The sequence below is a fragment of the Ochotona curzoniae genome, unplaced genomic scaffold (genome assembly GCF_017591425.1).
Source record: "Ochotona curzoniae isolate NIBS_2020 unplaced genomic scaffold, NIBS_Ocur_1.0 contig_2469, whole genome shotgun sequence".
Taxonomy (NCBI): Eukaryota; Metazoa; Chordata; class Mammalia; order Lagomorpha; family Ochotonidae; genus Ochotona; species Ochotona curzoniae.
This window is the reverse complement of record NW_024465471.1, coordinates 42507-58679: the sequence shown is the minus strand read 5'-3', so window position 1 is coordinate 58679 and position 16173 is coordinate 42507. Positions and strand designations below refer to the sequence as shown.

General features: G+C 51.3%; 1 protein-coding gene across 2 annotated transcripts; it reads right to left on the bottom strand.

The window, feature by feature from the left end:
• Positions 1–3512: 3512 nt before the first annotated feature.
• Positions 3513–15024, bottom strand: ZNF275 (zinc finger protein 275). 2 transcript variants are annotated; one of them, XM_040974687.1, is made up of 6 exons: positions 14872–15024; positions 12902–12978; positions 6605–6696; positions 6034–6142; positions 5351–5452; positions 3513–4669 (listed from the first exon to the last, which is right to left on the bottom strand). In XM_040974687.1, the coding sequence occupies exons 2-6, from the start codon at positions 12927–12929 to the stop codon at positions 3513–3515; spliced, it is 1488 nt and encodes a 495-aa protein (XP_040830621.1). In that variant the 5' UTR covers positions 12930–12978; positions 14872–15024. The 2 variants fall into 2 exon arrangements, 1 of the variants encoding a protein (XP_040830621.1); XR_005883277.1 differs by lacking the exons at positions 3513–4669; positions 6034–6142; positions 6605–6696; positions 14872–15024 and having other exon boundaries at positions 5337–5452; positions 12902–12977.
• Positions 15025–16173: the final 1149 nt, after the last annotated feature.

Here is a 16173-nt window from a genome sequence, read left to right as displayed (position 1 = left end):
TCTGTTATCAGGTGTCATTATTCTAGAAATGCAAGAGTAGATAAGACAGAACCCATCCACAAAGTTAATCAGAATAGGCAGCAAATGCGGTAAACAACTACTTTTTTTTTCTTTTTTTTGACAATCTCAGCAACTTTTGAAAACTCTGATAAAAAGTAATGGAAGCTTTCCTTCATACTCTAGTAAGAAAAGGATGTATTTCAAACTAGAGCCAGCATTTGATGAAGTCAACTGCCCACTATTTCCCTTGGAAGAGGGAGATGCGAGATTAGAAAGAAAACTGAAATGAGGTAGATACATGAATGCATGGACAAGCACACAACAGGAAGCTTGGTCATACTTTGCATCTGACATAGCAAAAAGTACAGCTAGAGAATGCAAGGAGATTGGCCCCCAAGTCAACAGCAGGAAAGACACACCTATCGAAGGACTGGGACACGCAGTAAAGCCACAGACTGACAGTGCTTGGAGAGAGCGTATGGACCTCACTGCAAATTACAGGCAATGCCATCCTGCCAACAGTGATGGACAGGGCGTCATCTCTTAGTGTTATCTGTACAAGAGGATTCGTTTGAGAAATATGTTATGCAATCAAAAATAGAAAAAAAGTCAAGGTGGGCAGGAAGGGATGCCGAGGTGTCAAGTCTTGGCTTGAAGCAGTAATGGAGTGTGCTGCATTCTGGGTGGATGTTAATCTAGGCTGTGGCAGGACCCTTCAAGAAACATGACAAAGGATGAATGAACAGGTGAGCAATGGCAGGTCAAGGTGCCAGACTTGCCCCTGGCAGATGTCAACATTCCTTACCCAATGACAGCTGTCTGAAACAAATTGGAACAGCTTGAAAAGAGAGAACTGATCAGAGAAGAAAGCAGTTATTTCAGACACAGATTGGTTCATAAGTGCTGCAAGAACTAAGGCCCACAGAACAAAAGGAATGGCTATTTAACAAGTGCTGTTGGCTTCTCTCCAGCCTCAGGGTCAGGATGGAGATTTCCCATAGGGCCACTGTAGTGGCCTGGGGCCATTCAAGAGGACCTTCTGGTCAAGGTCACAGGGGTCACTACCAGACCTCACTTCCCAGGATGGGAGCCTGGGAAGCCCTTCTCAGTCGTGTCTGCTTGGGGAGTTCTACCTCCGGGAGCCTGCCAGAAGGGCACACTTCCCCATTAGGCTCTCAAGTGCCCACCCCCTGGGCACAGGTACTGGGCCAACTTATTTGTGTGACCTCTGCAGGCCACTTGAAGGACCAGGCTCCTTGCCAGCCCGTGCTTTTGTGCCTCCTGGGGAGGTCTGCCAGAAGTAGGAGCCCAGCTGCAGGGTGCTGGCTTCTGTTGCTGTGCTGCACAGGTTGTCAGCAGGGTCCTGTTCCCTTCCAAACCTCTGCTGGGTGGCCCCTTCTGGCTGGCCATGGCTGCAGCAGCCAGCTGCTGTCAGCAGAGCAGCATCAGAGGAGCCTGAACCTTCACCAAGCTTCTGCTCTGTCAACCCTCCTAGGAGGGAATGCAAGAAGTGGTGCCAGGAGTGCGCGGCTCAATCTTGCCTTAGCTGCCCAAAGCAAAAGCCACCAGTCACTTGCAGGGAGGATATGGTCTCTGTGACATCAGTCAGGTGTTGTCCTGTGTCCCAGGAGATGTCCCTTGGGTGGATCTGCTGCTTAGTCACTCGATCCATGCCAGGAACTGCCAAAGCTCCCAGGCTGAAGGCTGGCCTGGCTCCTACCAGACCAAGTTTGGACCACCCCACCTGCTGCAGGGGCTGTACTGTTGACCAGTCCCAAAGGGTTCTGGTTAGTCTGTGCCTCCACGGCCAGGCTGGATAGCCAAGTGGTGCCCAAAGATAACCATGGAGTGTTCATCTCAGATGCTAATGGGCCCACTTTTCTGGCCCATTCCCATCCAGCCTGCCCTTTGAGTGGGCAAGGCTTTCAACTTCTCAATTATAATTAAAATTGAACAAGAAAATGTCACCGTATGTAACTACTGCAGCAATGAAAGTCACAACTTAATGGGAAAAAAAATGAATACTTGGATACATAAAAAATCAAAAGCTTACACAACCAAAATGTAATAAAAGTGCTAAAAAAGTATGAAGTAATAAAAGTAGAAAAGAGAGCATCACAAGTGATCTAGAAAGAACTGCTGTAGAAAGTCAATATATTCAAAGGTAACCTGATAACTAGTCAAAGGAGATGAACACATGATTTGCATGCAAGAAAATGGTAATAGTGCTTTAAGTCATCATGTGAGCAAAAGCTGATTGGTCTGGGGCTCTGGGATCTGCATCCTGTCCTGGTCCTAGCGAGCTGCAGGATGAAGGCGGTGACCTTCGCCGAGCTGAGTGCAGGCCCGCTGGCAGTCCTCACAGTCCCCTTTGGAGGTAGGCACAGTGATCACCTCCACGCCATGTGGAGACGGCGGGCTGGGAATGTAGCACACAGGCCTTGCACGAGGACAGACTCTTGATCCCCAAAGGTCAACATCACCTTGCACTTGGAGTCCTTGAGATGTTTCTCATTTTGAATGGAAGCAGCTGCTTGAGGACAAGCCTCATGAGACTGGGCCAGCCACAGCAGATGGCTTTCTAAGCTTTGGACCCGTGCAGGGGTCTCCGGATTGAAATAGTTTGAAGTGCTTTAGACAAGGACATAAAATTCAGCAATTTGCACTAGGAGTGTGACCTCACAATCAGAGCTTTTAGATACTTTTTCGAAGGCCTTTTCTAGGTCATCTGGCGCAACTGCCTTTGGGGGCTATGCTGTACAGTTACAGGGCGTGTGGCACGTGACATAGACCAGAAGGGCGTATGCCGCTGCTCAGCTGCCTTGGGAAGAGACCTCCCAGGCAAGCTCCCTGCAGTGACTGTCCCAGTGCCGTCACGTTTTGAAACTGACTGCTCAAAGGCGGCCCCTTGTAGGCAAGGATGGTGACATCAGAACTCATGGCAGGAGTCAGCATAGAAGTTTCTGAAAAGGAGCGGGCAAAAAAGGGTTTCTTCTCAATCAATATATTATTCTATATAATAAGCGATTTACAATATGTATGTATGTATCACTGCATTAATAAATTAAATATTAGAAGATATCTGAGCATCATATTTACACCCCTACAAATTTAAAAATTCAAGTAGGCCAAAAACCTCTGCGGCAACCTGCTGAGGCGGGGGGGGGGGGGGGGGGGGTAGTCGGGGTCTCACGCTAGCGAGTAACTTCAAGGCTGCACAGCCGGGTTTGTTTCCCTGAGGGAGGGAGGGGAGCCTGCAGCTGCCGCCCCGCCCAGTCCCCTCCCTTGCCTGCACGACTATCGCTGGTGCTTGCTGTCACGAACCCCTCACCACTGGAACTCACAATGCAAAAGCTATTCTCGATGGGCATAATGGACAACGTGGACACGCAGAAATTGCTGGTGGCAGTAGAGATTGGTTTCACCCTTTTCCAGACGCTAAGATACACAAGCGCGATGCAACTTCATCTCCTTTGACCAGGCCCCGGAGCCCGGGGGAACATCCTTCCCGCCTACTCGCGGTGGCTGGGTTGGTGCTTCTGCAGTGCCGAGCGCCGCTTGAACACGCGGCCACACTCGCTGCACTCGCAGCGCCGTGACCCGCTGTGGATGCGCCGGTGGCGGCTGAGGCCAGAGCTCCTGCGGAAAGCCTTGCCGCACTTGTCGCACTCGTAGGGCTTCAGTCCACTGTGGATGCGTCGGTGCTTGATGAGGTCAGAGGGCCCACGGAAGGCCTTGCCGCACTCGCCACATGCGTAGGGCCGCTCTCCGCTGTGGATGCGCGCGTGCTCCAGCAGGCTGGAGCTCTGGCGGAATGCCTTGCCACACTGGCCACATGCGTAGGGCTTCTCGCCTGTGTGGATGCGCCGGTGCTTGGTGAGCTCCGAGCTGCGGCGGAAGAGCTTGCCGCAGTGCGGGCAGCCATAGGGCTTGGCACCACTGTGGATGCGCTGGTGCTCAGCCAGGCCGCTGACACCGCGGAAGGACTTGCCGCAGTCGTCGCAGTCGAACGGCAGATGACCAGTGTGCGCCCGCTGGTGCTTGAGCAGCTCTTGGCGATCCAGGAAATCCCGGCTGCATGACCGGCAGGGGAACGGCTTGTCGGAGTTGTGCAGCTTCTGATGACGGACGAGGTGCGCATCGGCCTTGAAGGAGCGGCCACACTCCTCGCAGTCAAAGGGCTTCTCGCGGCTGTGCACCCGCAGGTGCTGGCTCAAACCTGCGTTCTTCTTAAAGCGCTTCCCGCACTCTGTGCACTCGAAGGGCTTGGCCTCCCTCTCCAGCTGCTCCCGCTTGGCCACCGCATCCTCTAGGGCCCAGCTGGGCCCGGGCCGCGGCTCGGCGGCCACGTGGGCCTTCTTGTGCTCGTTAAGCTCGGCCAGCCCGCGGAAGAGCTGCCCACAATCACCACACTCCCAGCTCCTGGCCTCTCTGTGAACTCTCTGATGTTGGACGAGGAGCACTTTCAGTCGGAAAGTGTCCCCACACTCCTTACATGCAAAGTGATGCTCTATGGGCCCGTCCTGGGGGCTCCCTCCCCTGCCCTCCAAGTCCCCATTCACTTTGACCTCAGTGCTGGGATCACTGGCCCTCAGGGAGCTGGTGGGCGCCATTTCCTGGGGCTGAGCTTCCTCACCCATCGTGTGGTGCTGGATCACAGAGCTGCGGCCTGAAATGACAAGCACACAGGGTTACAGTGGGCGGAGGAGGTAGAGGTCCACCTTCTGCCGCAGGCCCCACTCCCCTGCCCCGCTGGAAGCTGCTCGGAGTGAGGATGGCACAGGGGCCTGTTACCTGCTCACTCCCTAGTGACAGGCTCCCCAGGGGGCCATCCCCCACCCTGGACTAGCACCTATGGCTGCTTCTTAAAGGCCTACACAGGCTCTCAACAGGGACCAGCTCCATCCAGGAGCTCACCTGATCCCTCCAACCGAATGTTCACCCCCACAAGCTAAGCTGGGCCTCCCTGTAATTTCTTCAGAGTTTTTTTTCCCCCTATTTTTTAAAGTAAACATTTATTCTTTGGAAAGGTAGAGTAGGAGAGAAAGAGGGAGAGACAGAGAAACAGATCTGTCTGTTGGCTCACTCCCCAAATGGCTGCCATGGCTAGAACAGAGCCAGGCTAAAGTCAGGAACCAGGAACTTCATCCAGGTCTCCCATGTGGGTACAGGTGCCCAGGGACTTGGGCCATCCTCCACTGGCTTCCCAGGCACACCATCTGGGAGACCTGGATGGGAGGTGGCAAAGCCAAGACTTGAACTGGTGCCCATTTGGGATGCTGGCACCACAGATGGAGGCTTAGCTTGTTACACCACTAGGCCAACCTGTTCAGGTCTCTTTTTCACTCACCAAACTGTGTAGCACGATCTGTGTTGAGAGCTGGGTCTGGTGCCAAAAGTATTTGCCCTTGTGCAAGCTGAGGGACCAAGGCAGGGTTCACAACAGGACCTCCTGTAGGCAGAAAAGGGTGGAGACTATAGGGGCATCCGGAGATGCCATCTCAGTGCTCAGCCACTGGGCTGACTGGAAGCCCAGGACGGGCATTCATGCCATCCAACTCTTTCCTAAGGACAGGCTCCTTGTGGGAACTACAGGAAGGGAGGCACTGGGTCCACCTGGACATGTCGGGGGTTATCCACCCTACGTGCTTCTTGCTCATGCCCTTAGGGGCCACAGACTGGATAATGGGCTCTCCCTCAACTCCCAGGTCTGAGCCCACTACTCTCTCCTCACCTCACGCAGGCTCCCTGAAGCATGAGCAAGGGTTGATCATGCCCTCAGTAAGCCCAGAACAAATGGCCAAGAAATCTGTGTGACCCACAGTCTAAGTTACGGTGGGAGGCCTGTCGTAAGTTCTTTGCTAATAGAAGACCACAGGGCTCCTCCTCATGTGTGAGGAGTTGGGGAACTTCCTGTCGCTTTGAGATGCTGAGTGTGGCAGATACTCTGCGTCTCCCCACAAATGAGGGGCCAAGGCAGTTTTCATGTGTGTGAGTACATGCCCATCTGGGGGAGGGGTGGGGCATCCTTACCCACGGAGGCCACATTCCTGTAATATGCCAGTGTCCTCTGCTCTGGATCAAGCCTCAACAACTCTCTTTTTGTGAGGCACCATGCCACTTCATCAACTGTCACCAAGCCCTGAAAGAAGCCCCAGGGATAGTCAGCCTTTCTGTCGAGTACACAGTGAGACAGCGGAGGTGCTAGGAAGATCGAGGCCAGAGGGGAGGAGGGCCTGGAATGAGAGTGCACTGCTAGTTTGCAGATCCGAGCACAGCCACACGAAGTTCTGGAAAAAGAAATTGACCAAGAGCTAGGAGACCCAGGCCTGGGACCCTGCCCGCCCACAGTGGCTCAGGGCAGCACTTCATTCACTTCCCTGGATAGAAACCTAGCTTCCCACCTATGCAACGGGAATTACAAGGCAAGTAGGTGCTGCTGCTGCGTGGCCTCCAGGGTAGCAGTAAAGGATGGGCAGGCAGGCAGGCAACAGTTGGGGTTCGCAGCCTGCTGAGTGTCATGCTGGAGCAGGAGCAGAGGGCAAGGCTGGCATCAGAGAGCAGTGGCAGAATTCCAAGCAAGGCAAAGGGAAACACAGCTCACCTGGGCCTCCGGCATCTCAAGAGGGACTGCCAGGACCTGGGTTCTTGGGGCTCCATCCTGGGGGAGGGCAAGACCTTGGGGAGCAGGTGGCGCTAAGGAAAGTGAAAAAAGCCAAGAGTGACAATAGCTCTGTGTCCTAGTTCCCTGGGATGATACTCGGGATTTCCTTTGCCCTGGGCTGATGGAACAGCAAGTCAGAGGAGTCTAGAGAAGGCAAATTTATGGTGGCCTAGGCCAGCTGGGTGAAGACATTGGCAGGATAACTGGCACAGAGACCAGCACTCAGAGAGAGGTTGGGCAGAGGTCTTGTACAGTAAACCTGGAAGGTTTACGAGGCATCAAAAACCCAGGCTGGCCACTGGAGGAAAAAGAGGCAGGGGAGAGCAAGAAGCAGGGTTTCCTGGCCAGCACCGAGAGTCTCAAAAGTTACACCCACTGAAGAATTCAGCAAGTGAATGCAAGCCAGTTCTCATATACCGAGCAAGATGAAGAGCTGAACACAGCAGCTGGAAAAACAAGGATCGAAGAAAAGTTCTGCAAACACCACGATACTAAATGCAAGTTATGAATAACATGTGCAAATTCCCTTCGCCTTCCAAACTGTCAAATGTGCAAAAGGGTCTCTGGTCCCACTGGAGTTGTTGGAGCCTCACAAGCCTTCCACTGCACACAAGTCAGAACTGAATGAAAGGGAAGCACTTCTGCTCAAGGCTCTAAAACGCAGCTCTTCCAGAAAGCCTTTATATAAAATTAAAGATGTCATGGTGAACGGGATGGGCAGAAGCAGACTCAATATCCTGCATGAACCAATGGAAAGCCATAGGAAATATATGTGACACTAGTTCTCAGACACAGGAGGAGAGAAAGCACAACACGATGGTCCCCGAGAGGATACAGATAATCTCCAGCTGCCAAATGGAGCTCAGTGGCTTCACCAAGCTGGAGAGACATAGAGCAGCACTCAGGCTGACGCAGGTAACTGGAGTAGCAAAGTTCCAGAGAAGGGAAACGAACCTGCATATTGGCCCCCTTGCTCCCTCCTGACAGTTAAGCCTTGCATGCAGACCGTGGAAACTCCAAAAGGCTGAGCAAAGAAGGACCAGGACGGACTAGCATCGTGATACAGTACGTTAAGTTGCCGTCTGCAATGTTGACATCCCACACTGAAGTGACCTTTCGAGTCCTGACTGCTCCACTTCCAATCCAATTCCCTGCTAATGCAGAAAACAGCTCTAGACTTGAAGCTCAGATGCCTAATGTAGGAGACGCGGCTGGAGGTCCAGCTCCCGGTTCCAGCCTAGCTCCGGTGTAGCTACTGCAGCCATGTGGGGAGTCAGTCACCAGAGGAGCAATCTCTCTTTCTCATCACTTGCTTTTGTCCTCCTGACTCTTGTCATTATGATTTACAAATATAAGAAATAAAGAAATCTTTAAAAAAGAAAAGGAATGACCAGGTAGCTACAAGGTGAACAAGTCCTAGGGTACGTGAAGGGGTGAAAGGCAGCCCAGGTGCTCTAGGATCTCCTGGGAGATGTAAGCATCCGCACATGCAGTGGCCTAGAGAGAAAATGAAGTGGTTCGATGTCAACGTGGATGAACTCCGAGAATATGAGGAGAAGGTAGCAAGGCTCAAAAGCATGGTGAGACATAATGACCGAAAAAATCCCATCTCTGATGCTATCAACTCACAGCTCCAAGAAGCCAACCACCCCTGTGCAAGATTTCAAAAGATGTGTCATAATCTGGTTGCTGAACACCAATGATAAAGAAAAAGTTGTTTAAAAGTGGCCCGAGAAAGAAATGCTGCTGCATATAGAGGAGCAAACGTAAGAACAGCTGCTTATTACTATTTATTATTTATTAAGTATGATCATATTTTACTATTATCATGAATTTGAAGGGTAACAAGAATGCACGTAGCTGGCATTGCAGAGTAGTGGGTTAAGCCACTGCCTGTAAGCACCAGGATCTCATATAGTCGCCGTTTCATGTCTCGGTTGCTCCGTTTCTGATCCAACTCTCTGTTAACGTATCTGTGAAATCAGCAGAGGATGGCTCAAGCCCGTGCGCCCCTGCATCCATATGGGAAACCCAGCGGGAACTCCTGGCTCCTGGCTGTGGACTTAGCCAGCTCCCAATATTGTGGCCATCTAGGGAGTGGACCAGTAGATGGAGGATCTCTGTCTCTGTAACTCTGCCTTTCAAAGAAATAAATCTTTAAAAAAGAGAAAGAGTGGGAGAACTAGACAGACTGAGAAATTGCTGGATCACTCTCCAAATCCCTGCAGCAACCAGGGCTGGGCCAGACTAAAGTCAGGAGCCGGGAAGTCCACCTGGGTTTCCCTCAAGGGTGGCAGATACTCAAGTACTCGAGTCATTAAGCTACTACCTCCTACAACATGGCATCAGCATGAAACCGGATCAGAAGGGGAGAAGGCAGGACTCGAATCAGGCACCCTAACACGGGGTGAAGGTGTCCCAAATAGCACCTTACATTCACTGTGTCACACTGCCTGGCCCAAATCACATTTTCAAAGTGTTAAAACAAAAAGAGATCAATCTAGAATACTATATTCAGAGAAGGTATAGTTTTCAAAAATGAAGGCAAAATAAAACTATTTTGAAGACGAGAGACTTCCTCAGTAGCAGCTGTGTACTATTATAACTACTAAAGCAGGTTGTTCAGGAGGAGGAAAATGATATGAGAGGGGAACCTGGATCTGCACGAAAGTGTGAGGAATGCCAGCACTGGCGAGATGTGGGAAAACAAAACACTTGTACCCTCTTCATTATTAAATGTTCAAGGAGGAATTGAGCATTTAAAATGAAAATCATTACAAGATAGCGTGGAGTGTGAAATACATGTAGATGTAAGACATGACTATGCGTTGAGACTCAGATGCAGGGCCAGTGCTGTGGCCCACGACAGTGACATCCCACAGCAAAATGCTGCTTCGAGTCCCAGCTGCTGCACTTGCAATGCAGCCCCCTGTTAATATGCTTAGAAAAGCAGCAGCAGATGACCCAGGTTCATGGGCAACCTGCACCCACATGGAAGACCCAAGTGGAGCTCCTCACAAATGACTCTGGCTTGACTCAAATGTACGTAGGGGTAAAACGTGATTATGTGTTTCAGCAAGGCCTTCGAGACTCAGATACAGGGCAGCGAACCAGCAGATGGGAGATCTTTCCATCAGTTACCTTGCCTTTTAAGTAATAAAATCCACCTTTAAAGAATGTGTTCCATATTTTTAAAAAAGACTCAGATGTAGACTAATAAGCCAAAAGTGAAGACAGAATGCAATACTAAAAAATAACCCAAGAGAAAGAACAAAGGGAACAGGAACAGATGGAAGAAATGGAAGAAGGTAACGAGATGGCAAACTTAAACTCAAGGGGAGAGGAGCTGTTGGGAGTCTGTGGGCAGTGAACGACGGGAGAGGACCCAGAAGCTGGAGGAAGGGTTGAGGCATCGCATTTCTGGGCTATTCCCAGGGCAGGTGTGCAAAGTCTACACAAGCCCTGTTCCCACTTTGCTGGCTGACACAGAAGGCCCGCAGTGTGTGGGTTAATCTCCAGAGGCTCAGCAGCAAGCTCTCTGTGACTGCCACTGTCACGGGCTAGGGTATACATGTGCTATCTAGTTTGACTTTCACCTCCAATACCAAACGAAATGGTTGGAAATCATTTAGGTAGTTCCCCTCCAATTGACAGTGATCTGGGCTGCCCAGTGGAACAGAGAGAGGGTCACTGTGCATGTGGTCTCTGAGAAGATGACCTATTACAGGCTTTTTCTTGGCTGTCCTCAGGCCAGCAGCCTAAGACCTTTACAACTCCCACCCCTGAGGCCCTGGCCCAGCCTGCCAGTTGTACATTCTGTACCTCTCCTCTTTGTCCCTTCATGCAGAAACAACAGCTGTCACTCAGTCCTAGATGTGCAGAGACTGTGGCCCTTGAGGCCTGTGCACATGCCAAGAACACCACACCTATAGCTTGTCACAGGCATTGCCTTGTAAGAATTTAGGCCTCATGTCAAATGTCACCACTTCAAAACATCTCCACTCTCCTAGTCTGTGGCGATTTGTTCACTGCATTGGCACTAACTAAAAACTTCTGTTCTTACTTGACTCTCTCCAGGAGAAAGATTAGTTCCCCCATGACAGGGGCCTCCCCTTTCCTGGTCGTCCTAGAACCCCACAGCTCTGGAATCCAGTATGCATGTGAGACATTCTAGGGCAACTGGGAGGAATGCCTTCAATGGAGCACACTTCCATGTAGGGAGCACTGAGCGCATGCACTGAGTGCTGGGCATCTCCCTTGACATAATTGAATTATTGCCACCTATGCTTGTTACTGCTCAACTGCCCGCGGAAGAAACCAAGCATCCAAGAAGCCAAGGAACTTGCTTGAGGTCCGGTTCCCAAGACTGGTGCCTTTTCAAAGTACCCAAGCAAGAAGAAAACTAATCAGGTTTCCCCTCACAGCAGGCCCGAATCAGGAGACAGCCTGGCAGGGTGAATTTGGGAACTGCGTTTGAATCCTTGTGTGAACACTCTATCACAGATACTCCTGATGCAACATAGGCTGCCTTTCCTCTCCTCTCTCTCTCTCTCTCTCTCTCTCTCACACACACACACAGAGTTCTTAGGAGTCACCAGATTTCATCAAGAAGATCTTCCTGAAGTGTTCTGTGCAACTGAGCGAAAAGGAATTGTTCTCACGCTTTGCTAGGTAGTAGTGTGAGAGGCTTTTCCTGCACCGGCTCACCTGGGGCACTGAAGCTTGAGAGCACTTTTGCTCTCAGCAGCTATGTGATCAGCACCCACAATAATGGGTCCTCTGGACACACAGGGATAATTTAGAAAGGGCTCATGAAAACGGTTAGGAGAAAGCAGGGCCTGTTTTCTCAAAATGAAGCTAAACTGTGCAGAACTAACCACATGCATTGGGTAAGAGTGTCAGGAGAAGCAAAGGGGATCATAACAAACAGAATGCAAGCTAAGCTCTACTGTGGTTACTACTAAAATTCTCCTCAATCCTGGAGCTAAGCAGAGTGCTTAGAATCCACATTGCTCCACTGTTCTCCTTTAAAGTGGTGAAGGTGATCTGGAAAAGAAGCTGGATGCTGAGACCAAAGAGACAAATGGAGCTGTCCACAGCTTTCCCAAAGAGAATCTTGGAGCACCAAGGTCAAAGCAATTCCAAACAGAACATGAAAAGAAATGTAGTGAACCCAGTGCACACCGAGGGGAATGCTGACCTTGGGCAGCAGACACTGTTACTCATGGCAAAAAAGCACACTCCAGAGCTTGTAAGGTGCACTCTGGCTTACAATTGGGCAATAGAAGCTGCAGAAATACTATGGGAAAACAAATCTCCAAGTCCCAGTGTTAAAAGTGTTACCGCCCTACTTTAAATGGAACCTGGGGACAACTCTACAAAGGATATCAAGTCCCAGAGAATACAGGCCTTGTCAAGGTCAACTGTGGTTTCCACACTTGGACTTAGCTTAGCACCACAGATGCTATAGCTATTGAACAAACATGGAAAACAATGATGTCAACATTAACCTGACTGACACTGAAAAATTATGCTTTCTAAAGCACTAGAGCTCATGTGAAGGGATGCAGCTTTCTGCTATGTGCTTTAGATCACCTTGTAAGGTTTAATCAGCTTACTGAAATCAAATATTCTGCATGGAATGAATCAGAAATGATAAGAGACCCACTTGAGTTTGATCTTAAAAAGATGGAAATCAAGAGCTGAAGTCAACAGACAAAAAGCAGCCCGGTGAGTAATTAGGTGTCTTCTGGTGGCATTTGGGCCGCTCACAATGTCTGGGCTCTAGCACAAGTGTTCCTGAGCCGAAAAGATCAGCCACCACCTAATCCATTCACTGTGCAGAGAGCTACTTCCCCTGATGTGTGCCTTCCTTCCCTGGGCAGTGGGAGCAAGAGAGGCAGCAGGGCCACGCAAACCTTCATCTGTAAGTTCCTGAAGCTTCTAAGGGGTGCCAGAAACATCCGGAGTCTACTCCTTTAGCAGAATGGCATAGCCTCGAAGCCTGAGCTTATCCAGAAGGCAACAGGTGAATTGTGGCCCAGAGTAAATAATTCTAAGTGTCCTTAGAGGTTTCCTCTCCCATGCCAAGGATCCCCTGGAATCCCAAGTCTCCTTAGTGGATCTCTTATCTGGCCTGTTCTGTGTGAGAGAACTGCCTCTGGCCAGGACAACTTAGCAACACTAATGTGCATGCCTTCAGACCAGCAGATGTGGGCTGTGAATACCCAGACTTACCCAACAGAGACACTGATGGATGACTCATTGTGCTTTATAACAGATCCAAGCACTCTGTCCGGCAGGGAAGGTCCCACCTGTTGGATGGAAATGATCTGAGTGAACAGAAGCAGACTCACGTGCATTTTCACAGAGCCTGTTGTGCTGCAGGATCGGTGTTCAACTGCAGAAGACTGAGCATGAACTGCGCCCCTGGGCCTCAGTGGATGCTGGTCTCTGTGTTGCCAGGGGGCAGGAGTGCAGGTCCCAACAGGGCTCACGCTGTATTGCACAAGCAGGCTATCACTCCAAGTAGCAGAATCCTAAAGGGCCAAAAGCAGGATGTCTTACCAGGAAAGTGTCTCTCTGGGGATACTTGTGTCTGTGTGTGTCTTTTTTTGCATGCGTGGGTGGGAAGGCATCTGTTTGCCCGGGCACCTGTCTCTCTGTGTTTAGGTTCCCATCTCCTTTCCCTTCTATAAAAAGCCAGAAGGTAGACCAGAAGGGGATTTTGTAGTGTTTGTTGTAGTTGACTGCATAAAGGTTTATGTTCACATTTCCCCAAGAAGACACATGGCATCCTACTAAAAATCAAAATACAATGTAAGTATAGCTTTGCTTATGTTATGCTGCTTAGATAGTAATGCTTCTAAACTGGGAGATATGGTGGTGGGATGCTACCCAGGCCCCCAGGAGCCCAGGCAGGTTATAGAAAAGGGCTGTACCACTGGGCTAATGATTTCTTTTGGAGTTCGCTTGGCACAAAAATGGCACAGTGAACAGGTCTGTCTGCTCAAAGGAATCTGCACTCCTCAGCAAGCACAACTCCGTGTGCGCAACCCCTGCCCACCTGCCCTGGGCCTCCCATCATGGGAACCCAACTTCTCCGAGTCTCTGGATGAGAACTCAGGCTTTCTAGCAGCTCTGGGAAGGGGTCCCTCACTGAGGGGAGGCTAGGAATCACTGGCCACCAGGATTCTAAATATAGAGCCAGGAACAGTTTCATGGAACGGCCTGAACTCTGCCAGACACTGTGCAAGTTGTTTCTAAGTTGAGGCCCATGGGGATGGGGGAGGGGGAGCCTGCAACCTCATCCCAAATCCTCTTGCAGAGGAAAATGTCCAGGCTGAGGCTGGGAAGAAAAGGTTTCACTGGCCAAAGGGCAGACACTTGCCTGGCTAGGCCAAGGCTGGCTGGAGGGTGCACTTGGAACAGGGTGGGACCTCCAGGAAGAGAGCCAGCAGTGGCTGGGGCGGGGTGGTGGTGGCGTTTGAAAGGGACCATGGGCTTTGGGCACTAGGCGAGTGGGGGTGTGTGTGTGTGTGTGTAAAAAGGCATGTAATTAATTACCCAAATATAGACTACAGAAGCCAGCAACATAGTTGGGGGAGGGGGTTGCTATAAAGGGAGAAGGTGGCCCCCAAGAGGGCCAGAGGAAAGTGCTGTTAAGCCCTAGCGAGGGTTGTCCCTCCCCTCGAGCCCATCCCCCAAGTCTCTGGCTCTAGGTTCCCATGCCTCCCATCACACCAATCCATCAAGCTCAGGCTGGACCCCCATCCAAATGGAAAGGAGGGGCATCTTCGACATGAGACGTCCCCACCCCCTTGAACTGCGGGAAAAGTCCGTTAATCACCACCCCCTCCCCCAGAACTCCCTTTCCCGTTGGCCTTCATTGCACTTGGCCGGGTGTACTCTCTTTGGGATCCACACCAGTTCCCATCCCTTAGCATCCCCGAAAGAGAAACTTAGGCCCTGGAACAACCGCGATTCCCGCGCTTGGCTGCCGATCCCTGCCCGCCGCAGGAAGGCCTTCAAGGGCCTCGCCGTACCAGCCATCCGCACCGGAATGCCTCTCCAGCCAGCCTCAAGACCAAGCAGTTCCCCACCGGCCGAGACGCCCCGCACCACAGCACATTCTCGCGCGTCCCCCAGCACATCCTCCCGCGGCCCTGCACACTCGGGCCCGCACATCCTTGTGCTGGCACTATCACCTCCGTCCGGCACACTCGTTCGCGTCACTGGCACATCCTCCCGCGGCTCGGTAGCTCATCCAGACTTACGGACAGCCCACGCTCGATCCTCGGCGGAGCTGCGCTAACGCGGCCCGGCCAGGCCCGGCGTGGCAGGAAGCGCCACGGAGCCGACTGAGCGGGGATGAACCCAGCAGCCCGGCAGCGCACGTTTCCGGAGCCGCGGGCGCCGCCTGGGGTACAGAAGGAGTCAGGCCCCACCCCGTTCCCCGCCCCTCCCGGTTAGTCGACTCCGATTGGCCCAGGGAGGGGGCGGGACAGGGAAGGGGTGTGGTTGGGGTGGGGCTGGGCAGAGCGGACCAGGGAGACGGGTCCGGTGAGACCTTGGGGGTGCGGCTGAAGATTGGGATGAATACACCAAGGAATCAAAGAGGGACCCAGTGGACAAACTGACAAGCAGACGAAGAAGGAAACTGAACAGAGGAATGGAAAGGCCCGCTTCTCCTTGGATACCTTTAACATGAAGTGGATGTGAGGATCAGAAGGGAGGGCAAGGCCAAATACAATTCAGACCCTCGTGGAGGGATAGAAGTTCCTCACCCAGTCAACAAATATGTAAACCCTCGGTAGGCAGGCAGGAAACATAACCGGGGGCCGAGCTTGCCTGACCTATGAGACCACACATTTGACGCCTTAGGGCTCATGTGACAGTTACATGTTTGTTTATGGGGAGCAAGGGCACAATCAACAAGTAACACCTAACAAATAAGCAAGAGAGATTAAAATGAACTTTTTTCAATTTTCCTGTAACAATCGTGTTCATTGGATGACATCTTTCTCGTGTTATCAAGAAAGGGTAGCAACATACTGAAAACCACAAAGAAGGGTGTCCCCGTAGCAGTGATTAATATTGCACAGTTTGCGTGGTGCTCCATGGGCTTAGTTTTCCTTCTTTTACTGATGCCTTTTCAGGTAAGTTGCACTATGCACAACCCCTTTGGCATGTGTGATGTTAACGGGTGATCCGTACTTACTACCTTTTGCGGAGGGCGGGGAGGAGAGTAAAATTTACATTGAGGGCAACGTGTAAGTCTTCAGTATCAGGTGTGGTGAGTTTGGACAAATGCCAAACCCTATAGGCATTCTCAACACTGCGGCCACTGTTGCAGCAAAATGGATTAAGCTACCACTTGTGGTGCTGGCATCCCATATTAAAATGTATGTTGAAGTCCTGGCTGCTCTGCTTCCAACACAGCTTCCCCCTTAATGCACCTGAAAAGTTAACAGATGATGGCCCAAGTACTTGGGGTCGCTGCTGGCCAC